At 41.0% G+C, this 25,706-nt stretch overlaps 2 protein-coding genes across 2 annotated transcripts; both read left to right on the top strand.

Annotated features, from left to right (window-relative positions):
- The first annotated feature begins 52 nt into the window (after positions 1–52).
- On the top strand, positions 53–13,275 carry nelfb (negative elongation factor complex member B). The gene is made up of 13 exons (XM_024439084.2): positions 53–347; positions 5,269–5,429; positions 5,569–5,668; positions 5,849–6,079; positions 6,826–7,011; positions 7,175–7,287; positions 7,388–7,490; positions 7,615–7,710; positions 7,933–8,075; positions 8,543–8,649; positions 8,756–8,897; positions 12,504–12,612; positions 12,978–13,275. Exons 1-13 carry the CDS (start codon positions 246–248, stop codon positions 13,134–13,136), a joined length of 1,752 nt encoding a protein of 583 aa, XP_024294852.1. The 5' UTR covers positions 53–245; the 3' UTR covers positions 13,137–13,275.
- A 10,413-nt stretch (positions 13,276–23,688) lies between these two features.
- Positions 23,689–25,455, top strand: LOC112263094 (P2Y purinoceptor 2-like). The gene has a single exon (XM_024439089.2). It carries the CDS (start codon positions 23,815–23,817, stop codon positions 24,910–24,912), a length of 1,098 nt encoding a protein of 365 aa, XP_024294857.1. The 5' UTR covers positions 23,689–23,814; the 3' UTR covers positions 24,913–25,455.
- Positions 25,456–25,706: the final 251 nt, after the last annotated feature.

Genomic DNA, 25,706 nt, shown 5'->3' on the forward strand with positions numbered 1-25,706 from the left:
TCTTGAAATGGTTGACGAAATCCGGGTTCCCATATGTCATTCTATGGAGAAGCGGAAATAATTGCGTTTCGGATTGTTTGTGCACATCGGCCTCTTTACTGGGTGCACTGCTTACATGAATCGTGCGTCATTAGCTAAAAAATAAATTATCGAACTTGTAGTCATTCGTTTACGAATATATTGCATTATTCGCCCTATGTTTCTTTAATTAAATGTATGTGTAGTTATATCGTACACAATTGAAAATGTTTGCGGGCCTACCTGAACTTGGGATATCCAATGGCGAGGATCTAAAAGAAACACTGACTAACTGCACAGAGCCTCTGAAAGCCATTGACCAGTTTCAGGTAAGCTAAGTAGCTTTAGCTAATCATGATGATACTAGCGGATCTGCAAAGTGGTTCAAGCTATGCGTTGTGTTCATTATTGACCATAATTATAATTTAAGTGGGTAGTTAACGTACTGCTGTCATTTAAACAACGTTAGTCCAATAGTCTTGCACTAAAATAGCCGTACGTTACTCCTACTATATTTCAAGTATTCTATTTGTTGACGAATTGGCTCTAGCTGCCAAATACTCTACTAAACGTGAATCGATTCTCAATTGCGGTATGGTTCTAGAAACAAAGCCCTCTACTTTCATAGCCGGTTTTAACACCGTTGCAGCTAACATAATGTTTCAGTGACAACAAAGCAAAGGCAGTATTGCCTTTAGATAGGTGGGTTAGCTGACGTCACCAAAAACGATGTGCACACTTCAATGAGTCCGTGAGTAGTTGTGATTCTGGATGGCCAGATAACGTTAGCTACCAACAATGAAACGGCCATGTAGGGACTCGTTTCATCTTGTTCATGATACCATGTCTTGTTTTGAGATATTTCATGTCAATGTTAATATGTTTAAAAAAATCCAATAGCTAGCTAACCAGCAACTGTAACGATGTATTTGAGACACGTGCTCATTGTGCAGCTGTAAACTATATTTCGTCTCATATGTTTTTTAATATTTTTTTTTACATGTTAACAATCTAAACCAGTCCCATAGTTGCAAAATAAAATATTCCTCAACTGCTTGCCGTCGACTCAAGCTTCGATTCCGTTAGGTATTGACTCCTACGATTCAGTATTTTTGCAATGGAGGAAACTTTGCCGTAGTCTATCTACTACGAGAACACAAGGTCCAGTGTTGTCAATTTAGCGACTTTGTTGCTATATTTAGCGAGTATTCAGACCCCTCTAGCGATACATGTTCAAAAAAGTGACTAGCGACTTTTTCTGGTGTTATTGGAGACTGACATGAAAGCACGTATCGTTCTCAACGAGCAGACGGTGCTGCGGTGGGCCCCCGCTATAAAAGCACCAGTCTCAACGTCCACAGTGAAGAGGCGACTCCTGGAACCTGGTCTTCTAGGCAGAGTTGCAAAGAAAAAGCCCTATCAGACTGGCGAATAAAAATAAAAGATTAAGATGGGCAAAATAACAGACACTGGATAGGGGATTTCTGCCTAGAAGTCGCCTCTTCACTGTTGACGATTATTTTATTTATTTTTTATTTATTTATCCGTTATTTTACCAGGTAAATTGACTGAGAACACGTTCTCATTTGCAGCAACGACCTGGGGAATAGTTACAGGGAAAAGGAGGGGGATGAAAGAGCCAATTGTAAACTGGGGATTAATTAGGTGACCTTGATGGTCTGAGGGCCAGATTGGGAATTTAGCCAGGACACAGGGGTTAATAACACCCCTACTCGTAAGATGCGACTGGTGTTTTGCAGGTACTAAACTCAGGAAAAAAATAAACATCCTCTCACTGTCAACTGCGTTTATTTTCAGCAAACGTAATGTGTAAATATTTGTATGAACGTAACAAGATTCATCAACTGAAACATAAACGGAACAAGTTCTATAGATCTATGACTAACATAAATGGAATAATGTGTCCCTGAACAAAGGGGGGGTCAAAATCAAAGTAACAGGATCTGGTGTGGTCTCCAGTTGCATTAAGTACTGCAGTGCATCTCCTCATGGACTGCACCAGATTTGCCTGTTTTTGCTGTGAGATGTTACCCCACTCTTCCACCAAGGCACCTGCAAGTTCCCAGACATTTCTGGGGGGGAATGGCCCTAGCCCTCTCCCTCCGACACAACAGGTCCCAGACGTGCTCAATTGGATTGAGATCCGGGTTCTTCGCTGGCCATGGCAGAACACTGACATTCCTGTCTTGCAGGAAATCACACACAGAACGAGCAGTATGGCTGGTGGCATTGTCATGCTGGAGGGTCATGTCAGGATGAGCCTGCAGGAAGGATACCACGTGAGGGAGGAGGATGTCTTCCCTGTAACGCACAGCATTGAGATTGCCTGCAATAACAAGAAGCACAGTCCAATGATGCTGTGACACACTTCCCCAGACCATGACGGACGCTTCACCTCCAAATTGGACGATAAACGGGAATCCGATCATCACCCCTGATAAGACTAAATTGCGACTCGTCAGTGAAGAGCACTTTTTACCAGTCCTGTCTGGTCCAGCGACAGTGGGTTTGTGCCCATAGGCGATGTTGTTGCCGGTGATGTCTGGTGAGGACCTGCCTTACAACAGGCCTACAAGCCCTCAGTCCAGCCTCTCTCAGCCTATTGCGGACAGTCTGAGCACTGATGGAGGGATTGTGCGTTCCTGGTGTAACTCGGGCAGTTGTTGTTGCCATCCTGTACCTGTCCCACAGGTGTGTTCGGATGTACTGATCCTGTGCAGGTGTTGTTACACGTGGTCTGCCACTGCGAGGACGATCAGCTGTCCATCCTGTCTCCCTTTAGCGCTGTCTTAGGCGTCTGTCTTAACGACCGTTCCACAGGTGCATGTTCATTTAATTGTTTATGGTTCATTGAACAAGCATGGGAAACGGTGTTTAAACCCTTTACAATGAACATCTGTGAAGTTATTAGGATTTTTATGATTTATCTTTGAAAGACAGGGTCCTGAAAAAGGGATGTTCATTTTTTTTAGTTCATTTAATTAAGCTGCCAGTTGAGGACTTGTGAGGTGTCTGTTTCTCAAACTAGACACTAATGTACTTTTCCTCTTGCTCAGTTGTGCACCAGGGCCTCCCACTCAAGTTTGTATTCTGGTTAGAGCCAGTTTGCGCTGTTCTGTGAAGGGAGTAGTACACAGCGTTGTATGAGATCTTCAGTTGCTTGGCAATTTCTCGCATGGAATAGCCTTCATTTCTCAGAACAAGAATAGACTGAAGAGTTTCAGAAGAGAGGTCTTGTTTCTGGACATTGTGAGCCTGTAATCGAACCCACAAATGCCGATGCTCCAGATTCTCAACTAGTCTAAAGAAGGCCAGTATTATTGCTTCTTTAACCAGGACAACAGTTTTCAGCTTTGCTAACATAATTGCAAAAGGGTTTTCTAATGATCAATTAGCCTTTTAAAATGATAAACTTGGATTAGCTAACACAACGTGCCATTGGAACACAGGACTGATGGTTGCTGAGAATAGACCTCTGTACGCCTATGTAGATATTCCATTTAATAATCTGCCCTTTCCAGCTACAATAGTAATTTACAACATTAACAATGTCTACACTGTATTTCTGATCAATTTTATGTTATTTTAGTGGACAAAAAATTTGCTTTTCTTTCAAAAACAAGGAAATGTCTGTGACCCTGAACTATTGAATGGTACTGTGTGTATAGTTGAAAGCAAAATCCATGCCATGAGGTTGAAGGAATTGTCTGTAGAGCTCTGCGACAGGATTGTGTCGATGCACAGATCTGGGGAAAGGTACCAAAACATGTCTGCAGCATTGAAGCTCCCAAGAATACAGTGACCTCCATTTTTCTTAAATGGAAGAAGTTCCAGTGAGCAATCAGGGGAGAAGAGCCTTCCTTGGTCAGGGAGGTGACCGAGAACCAGATGGTCACTCTGACAGAGCTTCAGAGTTTCTCTGTGGAGATGGGAGAACCTTCCTGAAGGACAACCTTCTCTGCAGCATTCCACCAATCAGTCCTTTATGGTAGAGTGGCCAGACGGAAGCCACTCATCAGTAAAAGGCACATGACAGCCCGCTTGATGAAACCAAGATTCAACTCTTTGGCCTGAATGCCAAGCGTCACGTCTGGAGAAAACCCGGCACCATCCTTACGGTGAAGCATGGTGGTGGCTGCATCATGCTGTGGGGGACGTTTTTCAGCAGCAGGGACTGGGAGACTAGTCAGGATCGAGGGAAAGATGAACGGAGCAAAGTACAGAGATCCTTGATGAAAACCTGCTCAGACTGAGTCAAAGGTTCACTTTCAAACAGGACAACGACCCTAAGCACACAGCCAAGAAAACTGAAGGGTGGCTTCGGGACAAGTCTCTGAATGTCCTTCAGTGGCCCAGCCAGATCCTGGACTTAAACCTGTTCGAACATCTCTGGAGAGACCTGAACATAGCTGTTCAGCGACGCTCCCCATCCAACCTGACAGAATGGGAGAAACTCCTCATAGAGGTGTGCAAAGCTTGTAGCGTCATACTCAAGAAGAGCTGTAATTGCTGCCAAAGGTGCTTCAACAAAGTACTGCATAAAGGGTGTGAATTCTTTATGTAAATGTAATGTGTGTGTGTGTGTGTGTGTGTGTATATATATATATATATACACACACACACACACACACACACACACACACACACACACACACACACACACACACACACACACACACACACACACACACACACACACACATTACATTTACATAAAGAATTCACACCCTTTATGCAGTACTTAATAATAATATTAATAATAATAATAATAATAATATTCAAGTGTGTGTGTGTAATACACACACACACATTTGAATATTTTTTTATTGAGAAATGCAATGGCGGCCGCTGTGCAACTTAGAAATAGCCCATAAAATGCCACCCGTGACCAATACATTTTCACCCACGTCTTTGTTTTCAAAGTAGCACAATTTGACAGAAAATAACCTGGCTAGCTAGCTATGTGCTAACAACAAAGGTATCTAGCTAACGTTAACTAATGTTATTTGAATGACGAGACCTATGCTCACTAACCACTTGCCACTTAACTCATAATTATTGTTACTAATTAACACAACATTTAGATTGATCCTCTTTCTCTACTTAGCAACCTCCCTGAGTATAAATTACAATAAAATATCACTGCTTCGATTTATCAAATGAATAACACCACTATTTCACTGCATTGATTATTATCTTACCGCCGGTCTGATAATGTGTTGTTTGCAGACAGAAAATGGCATTTTGTTGCCAACTCTTCAGTCAGCTCTTCCCTTCCTGGACCTTCACGGGACTCCTCGGTTGGAGTTTCACCAGTCGGTCTTTGACGAGCTTCGTGACAAGTTGATGGAGCGAGTCGCCACTATCGCAGAGGGCAAGGATGAGGAACGGTGCGACATCTCTTTACATATGTATAGCTGGCTAATAGTTAGCTAGTAAACACCAGGTCTGTATAGCGAAATCATCCGTTTAAACCGTTGTACATGTTTGACATGATTGATTGTTTGTGTATTCCACCTCCCTCTACAGTTATGGTAAACTTGAAGAGCTTCTAGAGAAGAGTTTTCCACTGGTGAAGATGCCCTCCATTCAGCCAGTGGTCATGCAGGTTCTGAAACATCTTCCAAAGGTAAGTCTCTGTCTTCCCACCATACTTTTAGTGAATGCATCTTTTAACCTGCAATGCAGATCTTTTCTATTTATAGTTGTTTGCACCTGCCATTGGCCATGTTTTCTCTCTTCAAAACACTGGTATCCTATCACAGCTCAGTATTTGAAATGTATTTCCTGATTGACTTTCTATGAACAGGTTCCAGAGAAAAAGCTGAAGCTTGTAATGGCTGATAAGGAACTGTATAAGGTCTGTGCTGTTGAGGTGAAGAGGCAGATCTGGCAGGACAACCAGGCTCTCTTCGGGGATGAGGTTTCGCCCCTGCTCAAGCAGTATATTGTGGAGAAGGAGGCAGCACTTTTCAGCAGTGATCTCTCTATTCTGCACAACTTCTTCAGCCCCTCCCCCAAAGCAAGACGCCAAGGAGAGGTGAGCCACCCGAGTACATCTGGACCTTTTCATTGCCTTTTGATTCCCAATAGATTCTGTTCACATTCCAGTAAGGATTTGTTTTGATTAGGGCCAGGAGCCTGTTATAAAAAATCGTTTTTACTAGTCAATCAACCTTTTGTCTATGAACTCCGAAGAGAGTTGGGTGTGTTTGAGGTGTGGTGGAAATTCTAACAGAGTGAGAGAGACTTGGTCATTTCTTCAAACTATCAATTAATTATTGCAATAATGAGGCTAACCTTTACTCAAATGCACAGTACTATATATAGCTGACTCTAACAATGCTCAGCCATGGTTGGTTCAATCCCCTCATGCAGACCAAGGAGCATCATAAGGCACTCTGGGTTCATCCTGTTGTTATCTGCACGTGGGTTGTTGTCTTAACCACACCCTGGCTTAGTTTCCCAGATGCCAGGATGATTTAGAGACAATGAGGAATTGTTCTAAACTCCTCCTGGCTATCTCTATCTCGGTTACACCCACCACGTCTTGTCTATGTAATGCGGTCTTTAACTCATTTGTCAGCTCAAGCCATCTCTAGTGACCATATGCCCAGATTAGCTGCAGGGAACTAGAGTGGAACCCATGAATACGCAGACACTAACAGCACAGAAATATCCTCCTATTTGAGAAGTATTAATTGCTAACTATTAATATCAAATCAGGTAAATATGTAATTTTTCTCTCACAGAGGCTAACCCTTTTTCTGTTTCATGTATGTACAGGTAGTCTTGAAGTTGACCCAGATGATTGGGAAGAATGTGAAACTGTATGACATGGTACTTCAGTTCCTGCGAACCCTCTTCCTGCGTACGCGTAACGTCCACTATTGCACCCTGCGTGCAGAGCTGCTCATGTCCCTCCATGACCTGGACATCAGTGAGATCTGTTCAGTAGACCCCTGCCACAAGGTATTCTCAATTCCTAGGAAAGAGACACTGCAACTGATCTGAGTTGCCTTCTTCTGTAGGCAAACTGAAACAGAAATCGTATTGATTTCAAAAAGCATGCAAATACGGTGGTGAATGTTCTGCATGCTGATGCAGAGTGCCGTATTTATGTCTATCTTGGCAGTTCACCTGGTGCTTGGATGCCTGTATCCGTGAGAAGTTTGTGGATGCCAAGCGAGCCCGGGAATTGCAAGGTTTTCTGGATGGAGTGAAGAAAGGACAAGAGCAAGTACTTGGGTGAGAAAATAAGAGTGGAGGAAATGTGACTGAACATGGCTTATGATTGTAGGATTCATAAAAACATGTGACAAATGTTGTGGGTCTTCTTGCTTTCCAGGGACCTGTCCATGATCCTGTGCGACCCATTTGCCTGTAACACCCTGGTTTTGAGTACGGTCCGAAACTTGCAAGAATTGCTCAGCCAGGACGCTCTACCCAGAGTAAGACGTTCAATGTTGTCTTTTGTGGTCTTAATGTTCTTTCTATCCATTTCTATATTCTGTCAATGCTTTGGGGAAACCTACTGCCACTACTAAAGAGAGATATTTCTGTGGGAATGAACAGGACAGTCCAGACCTGATGCTGCTGCTTAGAATGCTGTCTCTTGGACAAGGGGCTTGGGATATGATTGACAGCCAAGTCTTTAAAGAGCCCAGATTGGTATGTATTCACTTCTTGTTTCCACTAGTATTATTTTATAACCATGTGTTTTTCTTCAGTGAGTTAACGAGTGTAGTATATTTCTTATGCGCTACACAGTAACAATAGTTTGATTCACAGAGCTGGAAAACAACCTCTTTACAATTACCACTGCTAGATGGCGTAGATGTGACGTAACCAGCCAGGGCAGAGACTCATCATATTTGATTCGTTCCCCCTCAGGAACTGGAGGTTGTAACCCGTTTTCTACCAGCCATGTTGTCAGTAGTTGTGGACGACTACACCTTCACCGTAGAACAGAAGCTCCCCAGTGAGGAGAAGACGTCCCTCACTTATCCCACAGCCCTGCCTGATGCCTTCAACAAGTAAGCACTGGGATGGGCTGTCACACAGGGGATGGGGTTAGAATGGAACATGTTACTTTGGTAGACTTTGTATGGCTCTAAATAAATGTTTTATAAAAATATAGAATGTAAAACACGTTGTATTGATATTCTAAAATATACATGTATTTATTTTATTTAACCTTTATTTTACTAGGAAGGTCAGTTAGGAACAAATTCTTATTTACAATGACAGCCTAGGAACAGTGGGTTAACTGCCTTGTTCAGGGGCAGAACGACAGATTTTTTTTTTTTTTTTTTTTTGTCAGCTCGGAGTTTTGATCTTAGCAACCTTTCGGTTACTGGCCCAACGCTCTAACCACTTTGCTACCTGCCGCCTCCATGTAAATTTAAATTGTCAATATTATGTGCGGTGCACATGAGAGCTTTATGTTTAATGCATTTCAATGAGAAGCCTCTGATTTAAAGTGAGTTCTCCTCTGCCCTAGGTACCTGCAGGAGAACAGGGTGGCATGTGAGATAGGTCTGTACTACACACTCCACATTGCCAAGCAGAGGAACAAGAATGCCTTACAACGGTTACTTCCTGCTTTGGGTAGGTTCTGCCCTTGTTTTGCCACAGGTTAATAATAGAAGGAAATAAATACTGTTAGTGTATTGTTGTTATCCTGGCTCTCAACATTTTTTTCATTTAACTGCAGTGGAGACCCACAACGAAATGGCCTTTGGGGACATCTTCCTGCACCTCCTGACAGGGCACCTCACCTTGCTCTCTGATGAGTTTGGGACTGAAGAGTTCTGCTCTGCCGTGTTTGATGGCTTTCTGCTCGCCTCTTTCTCTAGGTCGGTCTTGTCATGGGTGGTACAGGAGATTACTGCAAATGTTGCATTTGAAACTGATGGAAATCTTACTGCACAGTTATGAAATCTGTAACATTGAAGTAGAATACTGTACTCACAATAGGCAAAAAAACAGCTATAGATTTCTCAATAATGGCTGATGCAAAAAAGGCTTTTGACCGTCTTGATTGGACTTTTCTATTCAAAACATTGGAAGCTTTCAACTTTTCATCTGAAGTAACATATTTTATTAAAAAATATATAAAAAATGTGTATAAATGTCCTAAAGCAAAAATATATATAAAATAATACATTATCTGATGGAATTGCTTTAGAAAGGAAGACAGTACCGGGATGTCCTCCCTCACCCTCCTGTTTCACTGGCAATTGAACCTCTTGTAGAAAGAATTAGACAGGACCCAAACATAACCGGTACTGGTAAACATTAATATAAATAATATTGCAGATGGTCTATTGATATACCTGACCAATATTGCCCCCTTTTCAAAAAATATTTGCAGAATACAAAAAAAATCTCAGGATATAAAATGAACGTGGGAAGAAAATGAAATGGCAATAGGAAGAAAATAAAACTTAAGATCTACAGCAATCCTTTAAGTATACCACAAAAAAATATGAAATGCTTAGGATCCTTAATGAGTGACAACAAAGTATATGAACGTCATTCCATTACTCAACTATATGAAAGCAGATCTAATTAAAAGGAATAATCTTCCCATAAATCTTACAGGTAGAGTAAACCTCTTTAGAATGGCATGGCTGACAAAGTTTAAAAAAAAATATATATTTTCGGTAATATTAATTACCCCACTGAAGACATTGCCTTTTAAAAAGTATACTTGGTCATAAGACTTTACAGTGCATTTGCAAAGTATTTCAGATCCCTTGTCTTTCCCACATTTTTGTTACGTTACAGCCTTATTGTAAAATGTATACTTTAAAAAAAATCTTCAATCTACACACAATACCCCATAATGACAAAGGAAAAACTGATTATTATATATTTTTGCAAATGTATTAAACATTTAAAAACGTACATATAATTTACATAAGTATTCAGACCCTTTACTCAGTACTTTGTTGAAGCACCTTTTTGTAGCAATTACAGCCTCAAGTCTTCTTGGGTATGACGCTACAAGCTTGGCACACCTGTATTTGGGGAGTTTCTCCCATTCTTCTCTGCAGATCCTCTCAAGCTCTGTCAGGTTGGATGGGGAGCGTCACGGCACAGCTATTTTCAGGTCCGGGCTCTGGCTGGGCCACTCTGGGATATTCAGAGATTTGTCCCGAAGCCCGAAAAATAGTTCAATCTTGGTTTCATCAGACCAGAGAATCTTGTTTCGTATCGCTTATCGAGAGTTCTTTAAGTGCCTTTGGCCAAACTCCAAGCGGGCTATCATGCCTTTTACTGAGGAGTGACTTCCATCTGGCCACATTACCATAAAGGCCTGATTGGTGGAGTGCTGCAGAGATGGTTGTCTTTCTAGAATGATCTCCACAGAGGAGCTCTGTCAGTGTGACCATCGGGTTCCCTTTTTACCTACTTTGTTACGTTACAGCCTAATTTTAAAATGCATTAAGTTAAAAAAAAATAATAATAATCAATCTACACACAATACACCATAAAAACAGATTTATTTTTTGTGTGCAAATTTATAGCAAATGCATCCTGTTTCCATTGATCATCCTTCAGATGTTTTTACAACGTGATTAGAGTCCACTTGTGGTAAATTCAAATGATTTGACATGACTTGGAAAGGCACACCTGTCTATATAAGGTCCCACAGTGGATGTCAGAGCAAAAACCAAGCCATGAATTGTCCGACTTCAACTGCATGTATGGATGGATGGATGGATGGTTGAAGTCGGAAGTTAGTAAAGACAAGTAAAAATGCCCTGTTTTAGGTTCAGTTTGGATCACCACTTTATTTTAAGAATGTGAAATGTCAGAATAATAGTAGAGAGAACAATTTATTTTAGCCTTTATTTCTTTCATCACATTCCCAGTGGGTCTGAAGTTTACATACACTGAATTATTATTTGGTAGCATTGCCTTTAAATTGTTTAACTTGGGTCAAATGTGTTGGGTAGCCTTCTACAAGCTTCCCACAGTAAGATGGGGGAATTTTGGTCCATTCCTCCTGACAGAGATGTTGTAACTGAGTCAGGTTTATAGGCCTCCTTGCTCGATACACGCTTTTTCAGTTCTTCCCACACATTTTCTATAGGATTGAGCCCAGGGCTTTGTGATGGCCATTCCAATACCTTAACTTTGTTGTCCTTAAGCCATTTTGCCACTTTGGAAGTATGCTTGGAGTCATTGTCCATTTGGAAGATCCATTTGCGACCAATCTTTAACTTCCTGACTGATGTCTTGAGATGTTGCTTCAATATATCCACATAATTTTCTTTCCTCATGATACCATCTATTTTGTGAAGTACACCAGTCCCTCCTGCAGCAAAGCACCCCCACAACATGATGCTGCAACCCCCGTGCTTCACGGTTGGGATGGTGTTCTTCGGCTTGCAAGCCCCCCCCTTTTCCTCCAAACATAATGATGGTCATTATGGCCAAACAGTTCTATTTTTGTTTCATCAGACCAGAGGACATTTCTCCAAAAAGTATCATCTTTGTCCCCATGTGCAGTTGCAACCCGTAGTCTGGCTTTTTTATGGCGGTTTTGGAGCAGTGGCTTCTTCCTTGCTGAGCGGCAATTGAGGTTATGTCAATATAGGACTCGTTTTACTGTGGACATAGATACTTTTATACCCGTTTCCTCCAGCATCTTCAAGGTCCTTTGCTGTTGTTCTGGGATTAATTTGTACTTCCGCACCAAAGTACGTTCATCTCTAGGAGGCAGAACGCGTCTCCTTCCTGAGCGGTATGACGGCTGCATGGTCCCATGGTGCTTATACTTGCGTACTATTGTTTGTACAGATGAACGCCGTTTGGAAATTGCTCCCAATGATGAACCAGACTTGTGGAGGTCTACCATTTTTTTTCTGATGTCTTGGCTGATTTCGTTTGATTTTTCCAATGATGTCATGCAAAGAGGCACTTAGTTTGAAGGTAGGCCTTGAAATACATACACCGGTACACCTCCAATTGACTCCAACGATGTCAATTAGCCTACCAGAAGCTAAAGCCATGACATAATTTTCTGGAATTTTCCAAGCTGTTTAAAGGCACAGTCAACTTAGTGTATGTAACTTCTGACCTACTGGAATTGTGACACAGTGAATTATAAGTGAAATAATCTGTCTGTAAACAATTGTTGGAAAAATGACTTGTCATGCACAATGTAGATGTCCTAACCGACTTGCCAAAACTATAGTGGGTTAACAAGAAATTTGTGGAGTGGTTGAAAAACGAGTTATAATGACTCCAACCTAAGTGTATGTAAACTTCCGACTTCAACTGTGTGTGTATATATGTGTGTGTGTATATGTGTATATATATATATATATATATATATATATATATATATATATGAATGACTGAATACAGCACTTCCTATACAAATGGTTACATATTTTGCCTTATCTCATGAAACCCATAACTCCCTGACATATTTTTGTGTATTCCAGTAAAGAGAATGTCCACAGACACACCCTACGCCTGTTGCTTCACCTTCATCACAAAGTGTTGCCATCTTGTGTGGAGACCTTACTGAAAACCCTGGAACCCCCAAAACAGGTGGGCAAGCTGCCATTTGGATGTATTTTTTTTGTAGCTTGAAACAGGTTCCGAACAATGCATGTCATTGAGACATCTGATTAACTTATGGTGTAATCATGCATTTTCCGCATGAGAACATTGTATTAACCGCATAAGCTCAGTGATTGAGGTTAGATTCATATTTCTAGTATGTGGCTCACACTAGGTGTTGTGTATTTTTATTCATTTTTTACTCCACCTGTGGCTTGTACTGTAACTAAAGTCAGCATTTCTCTGGTTATGTCACAAAGTCAGGGACATAGGAAACTCCTGGCCCTATGACATAGCTACTGTATTTCCATATTCCTCATTCTCTGTTCTCTGTGCTTGTCTGGTGTCTCTAGAGCAGTGACCAGGTGAAGGAGTTGTACACCCAGCTGACAGAGAAACTGGAGGCCCAAAAGAAGAGTCCTGCCCAGCCAGACGAAGCCCCCTCTCTTGACCTGGGGCTCCATCCTGTTACAGTGCCCACGACAGCCTCCACTCCAACCACACCACTTTGAGAGGAGGAGGTAGGACGCATCGAAAGAAACAAACCTAGTGGTTTGAAAAAAGGATGCTGATATTACATGTAGAATTGAGGTCGGCTCATGAAAACGTTAAAAAAAAAACGGCATAATGAACATTACAATATGCAATTTCCTCTATGGTTACTATGGTCAAGGTTTAGTTTGTGTTCTAATGCTTGGTTATTTTTTTAAAGCTATTTTTAAGGAATGGGGCAGTCCCACTCCTTTTGTCATTTGTTTTGCTTTATTGAAGAGATGGTAAAGTGTATGAAGACGGAGGCTGGACCAAACGGGCCACGGTGCTTGTTTAATTTTAAAGCGGTCTATTTTTAAGCAGTCTTCCAGCTTTACAAATGTAATTCGATGGCAGTTATTACTTTTATTAATATGTAGTCTTGCTGAATTATTGTTCAAAGTATGTTTTAATATGTACTGTAGCTATCTATCTAGACTGAATGTCAATGTGTGTAGGCCTACTGTTGTTTGGTTTGTGTCAGTGGTGAAACAAGCTGTAAATAAAATCACTATTTAGAAATTAAGTCCCAAAATATTTTCAAACATTAAAGTTGCCAAGGGAAGCAATATGACTAGTACTGGAATTAAGTAATCAAACATACAGTACCAGTCACAAGTTTGGAAACACCTACTCATTCAAGAGTTTCTTTATTTTTACTATTTTCTACGTTGTAGAATAATAGGAAAGACATCAAAACTATGAAATGACACACTCCCGATTTTGCAGGTTTCCCTACTTACAAAGCATGTAGAGGTCTGTAATTATTATCATAGGTACACTTCAAATGTGAGAGACGGAATCTAAAACAAAAATCCAGAAAATCACATTGTATGATTTTTAAATAATTAATTCGCGTTTCGCTTTGCTTATTTGAGCTGTTCTTGCTGTAATATGGCCTTGGCCCTATTTGGTGAAATACCATCTTCTGTATACCACCCTATACCTTGTCACAACACAACTGATTGACTCAAACGCATTAAGAAGTAAAGAAATTCCACAAATGAACTTTTAACAAGGTACACCTGTTAATTGAAATGCATTCCAGGTGACCGACTACCTTATGAAGCTAGCTGAGAGAATTCCAAGTGTGTGCAAAGCTGTCAAGGCAAAGGGTGGCTACTTTGAAGAATCTAAAATATATTTTGAATTAACACTTTTTTTTGGTTGCTACATGATTTCATATGTGTTATTTCATAGTTTTGATGTCTTCACTATTATTCTACAATGTAGAAAATATAAAAAATAAAGAAAAAACCTTGAAGGATTAGGTGTGTCCTTCAGGAGTGTGTGTGTATATTAATGAATGACTGAATACAGCACTTCCCATACAAATGGTGTTGAAGTTTATATACTCCTTAGCCAAATACATTTAAACTCAGTTTTTCACAATTCCTGACATTTAATCCTAGTAAAAATTCCCTGTCTTAGGTCAGTTAGGATCACCATTTTTATTTTAAGAATGTGAAATGTCAGAATAATAGTAGAGAATTATTTATTTAAGCTTTTACTTCTTTCATCACATTCCCAGTCAGTCAGAAGTTTACACACACTCAATTAGTATTTGGTAGCATTGCCTTTAAATTGTTTAACCTGGGACAAATGTGTTGGGTAGCCTTCCACAAGCTTCCCACAATATGTTGGGTGAATTTTGGCCCATTTCTCCTGACAGAGCTGGTGTAACTGAGTCAGGTTTGTAAGCCTCCTTGCTCGCACACACACTTTTTCAGTAATTCCCACACATTTTCTATAGGATTGAGCCCGGTGCAGAGTTAACAACCCTACGGTGCTTCACCGTAGGGTTGGTGCCAGGTTTCCTCCAGACACGTGACGCTTGCCATTCAGGCCAAGGAGTTCAATCTTGGTTTCATCAGACCAGAGAATCTTGTTTCTTATGGTCTGAGAGTTCTTTAGGTGTCTTTTGGGAAAACTCTAAGTGGGCTGTCATGTGCCTTTTTTTATTGAGGAGTGGCTTCCGTCTGGACACTACCATGAAGGCCTGATTGATGGAGTGCTGCAGAGATGGTTGTCCTTCTGGAAGGTTCTCCCATCTCCACAGAGGAGCTCTGTCAGTGAGGTCACCTCCTAGGCCCTTCTCCCACGATTGCTCAGTTTGGCTACTAGGAAGACTCTTGGTGGTTCCAAGCTTCTTTCATTGAAGAATGATGGAGGCCACTGTGTTCTTTGAGACCTTCAATGCTGCAGAAATGTTTTGGTACCCTTCCCCAGATCTGTGGCTCGACACAATCCTGTCTCTGAGCTCTACGGACAATTCCTTCGACCTCATGGCTTTGTTTTTGCTCTGACATGCACTGGCAAATGTGTGATTATATGGACAGGTGTGTGCCTTTCCAAATTCGTAAAAATATTTTTTTATAACATTTATAAATAAATTTGCAGAAATGTCTAAACCTGTTTTCACATTGTCATTATGGGGTGTTGTGTGTAGATTTGCTGAAGATTTGAAATCAAATGTAATCCAATTTAGTATATAGCTGTAACGTAACAATGTGTGAAAAGTAAATTGGTCTGAATTACTTTCCGTAGACACTGTAAGCATGTATGTATATGACTGTGGTGGGTAGGGTACATGATAGCCTAAATTTGTACCTTTTTATAGGTCGTCTTTTATTGTCTCGTCATCAAAATTCAGACGGAACTTTGTTGCAGGTGCGTGGTAACAATTGAATAACGTGAAAAAAAATAAGAAACCCGTCAAAGGAAGTGACAAAGTTAAGCTCAGTTAAACATGAGGTTATAATGAAGGAGATTCTTGGCTCGGACTTCACAGCCATAGACGACACAATCAACCAATCCATTGGGTAATACAGAGACTTCCTACAAGCAACAAAGATCAAGATATATCAGCGAGACAGAGGACTACCAGCTCAACCAGGTTTATGCATGGGATGGCCCAAGGACGGGAGCACCGAGAGGCCGACATAGGCACGCACCACTGAGCGCGGGGGGACTCGGCATCCACTGAGAGCAAATTCCCTACAGACAGCGACTCCAGCTACCATCGCACATAAACAGTTTTTTGTTGTTGTTGTTGTTGCCGAAAGCAGTACAACAAGGCTCCAAAAATAAACTATGCAGGAGAGGCAAGTGGTCAGAGGGACCAGGAACACAGGCCGTGGACACGGAGCTACAGCATAATCGATAAGAAACTTCTCCAAAAAAAAAAAGCTCACTGATGCACAAGGCTCAGTCTTATCTCAGGGCCTCTTTTGTACCTACATGTACAGACAAACCATTTGTTACGAAAGTATATGTGTTAATTCTTTCGCAAGATTAAATTTAAATGTGTTTTCCCAAAATAATGTTTCTAGCCTAGAAACCTAACAAATAACTTTACTCATTTTAAGCCCCAAAGCAAATTCTGTACCATGGTTAACAACCCCTCAAATAATACCTGTTGTAGGTTAGTTGAACAAGAAGCCATGTCTGTATATACAATAAAAATAAACCATATTCAAAAGAACCTCACCAGGATAGACAAATCAAAATCAAATCAAATTTATTTATATAGCCCTTCGTACATCAGCTGATATCTCAAAGTGCTGTACAGAAACCCAGCCTAAAACCCCAAACAGCAAGCAATGCAGGTGTAGAAGCACGGTGGCTAGGAAAAACTCCCTAGAAAGGCCAAAACCTAGGAAGAAACCTAGAGAGGAACTAGGCTATTTTTTTATTTTACCTTTTATTTTACTAGGCAAGTCAGTTCAGAACAAATTCTTATTTTCAATGACTGCCTAGGAACAGTGGGTTAACTGCCTGTTCAGGGGCAGAACGACAGATTTGTACCTTGTCAGCTCGGGGATTTGAACTTGCAAATTTACTAGTCCAACGCTCTAACCACTAGGCTACCCTGCCGCCCCGCTATGTGGGTTGGCCAGTCCTCTTCTGGCTGTGCCGGGTGGAGATTTATAACTGAACATGGCCAAGATGTTCAAATGTTCATAAATGACCAGCATGGTCGAATAATAATAATAATAAGGCAGAACAGTTGAAACTGGAGCAGCAGCATGGTCAGGTGGACTGGGGACAGCAAGGAGTCATCATGTCAGGTAGTCCTGAGGCATGGTCCTAGGGCTCAGGTCCTCTGAGAGAGAGCGAAAGAGAGAAGGAGAGAATTAGAGAACGCACACTTAGATTCACACATGACACTGAATAGGACAGGAGAAGTACTCCAGATATAACAAACTGACTCTAGCCCCCTGACACAAACTACTGCAGCATAAATACTGGAGGCTGAGACCGGAGGGGTCAGGAGACACTGTGGCCCCATCCGAGGACACCCCCGGACAGGGCCAAACAGGAAGGATATAACCCCACCCACTTTGCCAAAGCACAGCCCCCACACCACTAGAGGGATATCTCTAACCACCAATTTACCATCCTGAGACAAGGCTGAGTATAGCCCACAAAGATCTCCGCCATGGCACAACCCAAGGGGGGGCGCCTACCCAGACAGGATGACCACATCAGTGAATCAACCCACTCAGGTGACGCACCCCTTCCAGGGACGGCATTAGAGAGCCCCAGTAAGCCAGTGACTCAGCCCCTGTAATAGGGTTAGAGGCAGAGAATCCCAGTGGAAAGAGGGGAACCGGCCAGGCAGAGACAGCAAGGGCGGTTCGTTGCTCCAGAGCCTTTCCGTTCACCTTCCCACTCCTGGGCCAGACTACACTCAATCATATGACCCACTGAAGAGATGAGTCTTCAGTAAAGACTTAAAGGTTGAGACCGAGTTTGCGTCTCTGACATGGGTAGGCAGACTGTTCCATAAAAATGGAGCTCTATAGGAGAAAGCCCTGCCTCCAGCTGTTTGCTTAGAAATTCTAGGGACAATTAGGAGGCCTGCGTCTTGTGACCGTAGCGTACATGTAGGTATGTACGGCAGGACCAAATCAGAGAGATGGGTAGGAGCAAGCCCATGTAATGCTTTGTAGGTTAGCAGTAAAACCTTGAAATCAGCCCTTGCTTTGACAGGAAGCCAGTGTAGAGAGGCTAGCACTGGAGTAATATGATCAAATTTTTTGGTTCTAGTCAGGATTCTAGCAGCCGTATTTAGCACCAACTGAAGTTTATTTAGTGCTTTATCCGGGTAGCCGGAAAGTAGAGCATTGCAGTAGTCTAACCTAGAAGTGACAAAAGCATGGATTAATTTTTCTGCATCATTTTTGGACAGAACGTTTCTGATTTTTGTATGTTACGTTACGTAGATGGAAAAAAAGCTGTCCTTGAAATGGTCTTGATATGTTCTTCAAAAGAGAGATCAGGGTCCACAGTAACGCCGAGGTCCTTCACAGTTTTATTTGAGACGACTGTACAACCATTAAGATTAATTGTCAGATTCAACAGAAGATCTCTTTGTTTCTTGGGACCTAGAACAAGCATCTCTGTTTTGTCCGAGTTTAAAAGTAGAAAGTTTGCAGCCATGCACTTCCTTATGTCTGAAAAACATGCTTCTAGCAAGGGCAATTTTGGGGCTTCACCATGTTTCATTGAAATGTACAGCTGTGTGTCATCCGCATAGCAGTGAAAGTTAACATTATGTTTTCGAATAACATCCCCAAGAGGTAAAATATATAGTGAAAACAATAGTGGTCCTAAAACGGAACCTTGAGGAACACCGACATTTACAGTTGATTTGTCAGAAGACAAACCATTCACAGAGACAAACTGATATCTTTCCGACAGATAAGATCTAAACCAGGCCAGAACTTGTCCGTGTAGACCAATTTGGGTTTCCAATCTCTCCAAAAGAATGTGGTGATCGATGGTATCAAAAGCAGCACTAAGGTCTAGGAGCACGAGGACAGATGCAGAGTCTCGGTCCGATGCCATTAAAATCTCATTTACCAACTTCACAAGTGCCATCTCAGTGCTATGATGGGGTCTAAAACCAGACTGAAGCATTTCGTATACATTGTTTGTCTTCAGGAAGGCAGTGAGTTGCTGCGCAACAGCCTTTTCAAAAACAAAAAAATGAGATGAATGGAAGATTCAATATAGACCAATAGTTTTTTACAAAGTAATGAAAGACTTGTCTTTGGTTATCAAACCTGCAGACAAGGGGGGAGCTGTGGTCATTTTAGACTGAAAAATACAAAGAACCGATTTAGAGACAACTTTAATAATGAACTTTTATATAGAACAATTAGTGTTGGTCCTACAAATGTGTTCCAAAGGGATATTAGCTCAAATCTGAGAGAAAAAGGCACAGCACACCAACATCAAAACCTCATCCCAACTGTAAAGTATGGTGGAGGGAGCATCATGGTTTGGGGCTGCTTTGCTGCATCAGGGCCTGAACAGCTTCCTATCATTGACAGAATAATGAATTCCCAAGACATTTTGCAGGAGAATGTTAGGCTATCTGTCCGCCAGTTGAAGCTCAACAGAAGTTGGGTGATGCAACAGAACAACGACCCAAAACACAGAAGTAAATTAACAACAAAATTGCTTCAACAGAAGAAAATACGCCTTCTGGAGTGGCCCAGTCAGACTCCTGACCTCAACCCGATTGAGATGCTGTGGAATGACCTCGAGCACAGTTCACACCAGACATCTCAAGAATATTGATGAACTGAAACAATTTTGTAAAGAGGAATGGTCCGAAATTCTTCCTGACCGTTGTGCAGGTCTGATCCGCAACTACAGAAAACGTTTGGTTGAGGTTATTGCTGCCAAAGGAGGGTCAACCAGTTATTAAATCCAAGGGGTCACCTAATTTTTCTTGCCACCTGTAATTCAGGTTTGATGATGAATACTACTTCCACACAAATTAAATGGTCAATGGGCTCCACATTCACTCCAAGCTATGCTAACATTTTATTTGGGGCTCCTGAGTGGCGCAGCAGTCTAAGGCACTGCATCTCAATGCTAGAGGCGTCACTACAGACCCTGGTTCGATCCCGGGCTGTATCACAACCGGCTATGATCTAGAGTCACATAGGGCTGCGCACAATTCGCCCAGCGTCGTCCAGGTTAGGGGAGGGTTTGGCCAAATCCTGAAGTGGTATCGATATATTGGTGCCTTGTTTTGCATATGGGGAGTAACTGGAGAAGAGCTGTCGGATTGTATGGCATTACTTAATGACATTGACCTTAATCTCAGATTCACTATTGATGTGACACTAAACGTGTTTATTACCTCGATATGTGGATTGAGAAATCGAATGGAACCCAGTTTACTACTCTGTACAGAAAAGAAACGGACAGAAATACTTTATTACAGGGGGACAGCTTCCTCCCTGATCCATTAAAAAGACTTCTAAGAAGCCCGTTTTTCAGACTGCGCCCTATATGCCACTCCACAGAGGACTATTAGAAAAAGCTGCGGAGATGCCCAATAGGTTTCTAGTAAGAGGCAACTCACCACAATGTGTGGATGAAGCTCTTAATTTGGCATTGGGGAAAACATGAGATGAACTGCTACAAAAAATACCAACTAGAACCTAAAGAACACTGTAATTAATGTTCACCCCCACACATAATTTGAACTCGCGCGAAGTGGGAGATGCTGTCGAGAAACACTGGCATGTTTTATCATCAGATCCAGCTTTGCCAGCTGAATTTAAGAACCCACCATTTATGCAATATAGATCGTAGGTCGTAATTTACGCGACCAATTGATCCCTGCCAACTGCTAGCCACAAAATAATGAGCCAGGCTCTTTTACGCCTATAAATGCTAAGGCTGCACACAGTGCGACAATATGTTGAAGTGTGAATATTTCTAACTAATGCCACCACTTCGGCCTACTCTGACGTGTTTTATTGCACTGTACACAATGATTTCTGGCAACTTAATTGATAGGATGTATTTATTTTCCCTCGACTCCAATCCCATTCGAATGCATTGAACGGATGTGGGTGGAGTAGTGTCTACCTAAAGGTGCACATTTAAAAACTCTTAACAAAAGCTCTGATGAAGGCCTCGATGTGAAGCTTAATAAAGAGCAGTGATACTAGCATGAGCAGTGAGCTGGTTTCCTTTTTTTTGTCTTAATTATAATAATTGAATCATTATTGCTACATTCTTGAGAATTCTTTGTCTAATTACCATAGCCACATCCATATAGATGACTGGCAACACCTAGCTGACAGCATTTTAGCAACATGTAATCTTATTTTAATCTGTTATACAGAATGTGACACTTAGTGCTCGCTTGTCAGACATGTTTTTTTCTAAGGCATTTGTGAGAATTTGATAGCAATATAGAGTGGGGGAGCGGCCTTGCATTTGGACAATTAATTGACAATGTAGTAAATAAAAATATCTGTCTCATCCAGGACCAGAGTCGAGGCAGACCAGTGTGACACAGCCAATCAGAGCTACAGTAGGCCTTTATACAAATAAACCTTTTGCCAGACGGGCCTGCCTTCACTCACGTTGAACTGGACTGTGTGTTTACAGGCAGTTGCAACAGTGCGACTTTAGATCATTAGAACACATTTGCCTAAAGCCACAAATAACACCCGACTGGATTTCTGCAAATACCACAGGAGTCTGCTTACATTTGGGAACTCTTAACCTTCTTATTGATCAAACAACCATGAAAAGGTAGGCTCTCTCCTTCAGTTATGCACATCAACAAGATCATCAATGAATGCTAGCCAGAGCAAGATGAACTAAAGTCTAACGAAGGAACATTAGATAAAACCTGTCAAACTTTTTCATCTAGTTGGCCATCAAAATTAGACTGATAAACGATGGGGAATTGTAGCCTTCCAGTGCATGCTTGTCCCAACCAAGCATCTAATCTAACTGGCTAAAGTTCGCTAGGTTGCTAGCTAGCTACTTCCTTGACACAAATGAGAGAACACCTCACTCTGACCATTTTACTCGTCCTAGCAGAGCTCGTTAGGCTGTTTACATGTTGTCTAGAGTGTTCATGACTAACTTACTTTTTTTTGCCTACATTTACTGACACAAGTCACATTCAGTGGGTGTTGCGCGATAGTAAATTAATCAATTATTCTGCGCTGTGGCACACTCAGACAATAGGGCTCTGAAATCAGAGTAGATAGCCAGAGTGAATTTGGTAACGCAAGAGATATGCTAACTAGATAACAGTTATTCAAGTTCTTGTATCAGGCCTGCTGTGATTTACAACCTGATAGCAATATTTTTTGGATTACCAAGAAATGTATTGTTGAATTTGATTAATTATGCATTAAACTGCATCAATCTAGTCTTGCAACAATGCCTTCATTTACGTCATGGAATGTTGAGTCAAATATAACCTATTTTTAAAACTTCTTATAAAGTTTGTTTTGTAGCATAAACTTTAAAAAAAAAATTGGACTGATACTTGATTGTCTGTTTCATATCTGCAAAGGAGTTCAAACACTGTCAGTTCCACTTTAAATGTATTTGGCATTGCTATGGTAATTGGACAAAGGAAAGAATTTGCAATTCTCAATGTAGCAATACTGATTCTATTATCACCAAGACACTAGAATCAAAATAGGGTACAACAAATCTAAATGATTGGACCTAGGAAAGACAAAAATAAAAGTTATTAGGATAATTGTAAAACATTGAATTAATAAAATGTTTTTTTACTGTTTATTTCAATTCAATCCATTACTCAGGAACTGTTTATCAGCAAAATCATTTAGTGGGCATTTTTGTACAACCAGTAGGCCTGTTTGACTACTATTGACTATGACAAACTGTCCAGGTCTTGAAAGGGAAAGTTTGTATGGACTTGTTTAAAAAACGTCTCAATAAATAAATGTATTCAGTGAAGTGATGTCACAACTTGACTATAATAAGGTTAGCGGTTGCAACTCCTAGAATCACACAGGAAAAATAATTAGGATTAGGCCATATTTGTGCTGCACCCCATCATGCACCCCATCAAAGGAGACGATTGTGGACTACAGGAAAAAGAGGACCGAGCGCGCTCCCATTCTCATCGACGGGGCTGTAGTGGAGCAGGTTGAGAGCTGTGTGTGTCCACATCACCAACAAACTAATAAAATTTGATGTGATTTTGAGAGAACAATTCTGCTTCTGTCTGCTTTACATTGCATGGTTGTGGGCAACCACCTCTTGTAGTCGGGGGAAGTTATAACACGTTTCTCATTCAGGTCTTGTACCACTGATGGACTACAAGTGCAAGCTTAAGTAAGTAGCCTACTCGAAAGTAGACTTTATGACTTTTCATCATAATCACAAGTTCCATTGTGTAGAGATATTGTAACCTTAATCTCACAATTGTTTTCAGTTATGTATGCTTGAATTAGCTTTACATGTTTATATTTTAGTAATTTAGTAGACACATTTATACAGTAGTGAGTACATACATTTTAATGCTTTAGTGCCTACCTCCGGTAGGACATTAATTGAATGTTCACTTTCAAATATAGTATTTGTACTTTAAATCAGGGAATTCTTTTTTTGCTATGATTAAAAGCTATTTTGTGTCAAAATGTATTTCCTTCTGGTAGGTGAGTCATGGTGAGATCTTTTCTCACCTCAGCTCCAAGTTTTACATCCTGTTCAGTGGCTACACTTAACACCGATTTACAAGAATTGACAACGATGTAGCACACAATGTGTTCATTATTTTTTAACTAAATATGTACATTTTCTTTGTTCTGACTAGCACTCTGTTCCATTTTCAATTTTTCAAGGTGAATGTTTATGTCCTGCATCCCCCCCACATCCCATCCCAAGATGAACAGCACAATGCTGCCTCTGGACAACATTACAGCCAACAGCAGTCTCTGTACAGTGGAACCCCAGCATATCTCCATCACTGTTTTCCTCCTCCTGGTCTTCCTGGTTGGTTTCCTCCTCAACAGTTTCAGTCTGTGGGTCTTCTGCTGCCGTATACCACAGTGGAGCTCTGGTGCCGTCTTGCAGTTTAATTTGGCTGTCAGTGATGCTATCATCACACCAGTTGCACCATTTATGGCAACATACTTTGTCATGGGTAGCCACTGGCCCTTTGGAGCTTTTCTGTGCAAGTTGAAGATTGCTCTGCTGTTCATTCACTTCTATGGCAGTATCCTGTTCCTCACACTCATCAGCATTCATCGATATGTGGCAGTGGTCCGGTTTAAACAAGGCTCCTGCATGAAACGAAAGGCGTTTGTTCAGAAGCTGTGTGCTGGAGTCTGGCTGGTTTTGCTGGCTAAGGGGATTGCCTGTTTCTACTTCTTTACCACAAGCCAAGTGGGAAACCGCACACTATGTCTTAGCATTCATCAGCGAGATTACATTGAGACTTACTTTGCCATCAACTTCGTTTTGCTCACCCTTGGGTTCCTAATGCCTTTCTCAGTGGCAGTGACGTGCTACGTTCAGATAGCAAGATCAGTGTCTCGTATCAATATCAACACGTTTAAGGGCCGTGGTATTAAGGCCAAGTCCCGTAAAGTGGTGGCCATGTGTCTGGTGATATTTGGACTGTGCTTCATGCCTTTGAACGTGATACGCACTGGGGCTGTCGTGTTAAAGAAGTACTTTCCAGAACAATGCATCCTTCTGCAGGTGGAGACCTTATACTATTATTCCTGGGTTTTGGCTGGAGCAAACTGCTGTCTGGACCCATTGCTTTACTGTTTTGGATCACACAATTTTGTCAAGGCTATTCATAGGTCTCTCAGAAAATGTGATGTCAAGTTCAAAGAAGACCCTGCCACAAATTACCAGATCAGCTACGATGCTGCTATTGATTCTCCCTCCATTGTATTAGAACACAAGGAAACCATGTCCACACCCAGCATTTGAACACATCTTGAAGAAGGAACCTCATAGTAGTCTCATCACATTTGCTCAGTGTCTTCATCATCCTGAGAAAGTATAGTTTTATTATCTATAACATAAATAGTATTCATAGAATTGACATGGGACATGTGAAGAAAAAATGTATGTCCCTGAGAGTGATCACAAATGTATTCTTTATTGATGTGTAATAATAATTAAATACTGTAATTGTAAAGCAAAACCTATAAACATGCGCTGTTTTCAACTAATCAAAGTGTATATCATATGCATGTTAAAAGGAATATCTTTTCCACGGCATTCATTTGAAAAAAGTATATTTTACTTGGTTATAAGCAACAACAAAAAAAGTAATGGGGGTGGGGTTGGATGTTCTATAGCTTGATGATTGAGTAGCTGATTAAAAAAAAATGCATTTCCTCTTTCTGTTTAATTTTGTTATTACCGTCTCAATCAGGAAGTCTCTAGAGGAGTTGTGACGAGGTGTTCACACAGTCCCGTTCTGAACAGCACGTGTGAACGAAGTAATGCTTTAAGTCTTTGTACATTCTCTCTTCTTTTGGGCATATAATAACAGGTTGTCTTTGGCATGATTATAAGGAGGGCAGAGAGCGAGATGATTACTTACTGTCAACAACATACAGTTATAAATTCACAGTCTAGATATTAAAATCATTATAGTTTAAATCCAGCAGGGGTGGAAAAAGTACCCAATTGTCATACTTGAGTAAAAGTAAAGATACCTTAATAGAAAAGGACTCAAGTAAAGTTTACAGTAACCCAGTAAAATAATACTTGAG

This window comes from Oncorhynchus tshawytscha, linkage group LG12 (genome assembly GCF_018296145.1).
Source record: "Oncorhynchus tshawytscha isolate Ot180627B linkage group LG12, Otsh_v2.0, whole genome shotgun sequence".
NCBI lineage: Eukaryota > Metazoa > Chordata > Actinopteri > Salmoniformes > Salmonidae > Oncorhynchus > Oncorhynchus tshawytscha.

What these genes read in the sequence shown, in the direction of transcription:
- nelfb (XM_024439084.2), top strand. Translation starts at nt 246, where the DNA reads ATGTTTGCGGGCCTACCTGAACTTGGGATATCCAATGGCGAGGATCTA. An exon ending in CAGTAGACCCCTGCCACAAG is followed by an intron (nt 7,012 to 7,174) that starts GTATTCTCAATT and finishes CTATCTTGGCAG; the next exon opens with TTCACCTGGTGCTTGGATGC. An exon ending in CCCTGGAACCCCCAAAACAG is followed by an intron (nt 12,613 to 12,977) that starts GTGGGCAAGCTG and finishes TGGTGTCTCTAG; the next exon opens with AGCAGTGACCAGGTGAAGGA.
- LOC112263094 (XM_024439089.2), top strand. Translation starts at nt 23,815, where the DNA reads ATGTTTATGTCCTGCATCCCCCCCACATCCCATCCCAAGATGAACAGC.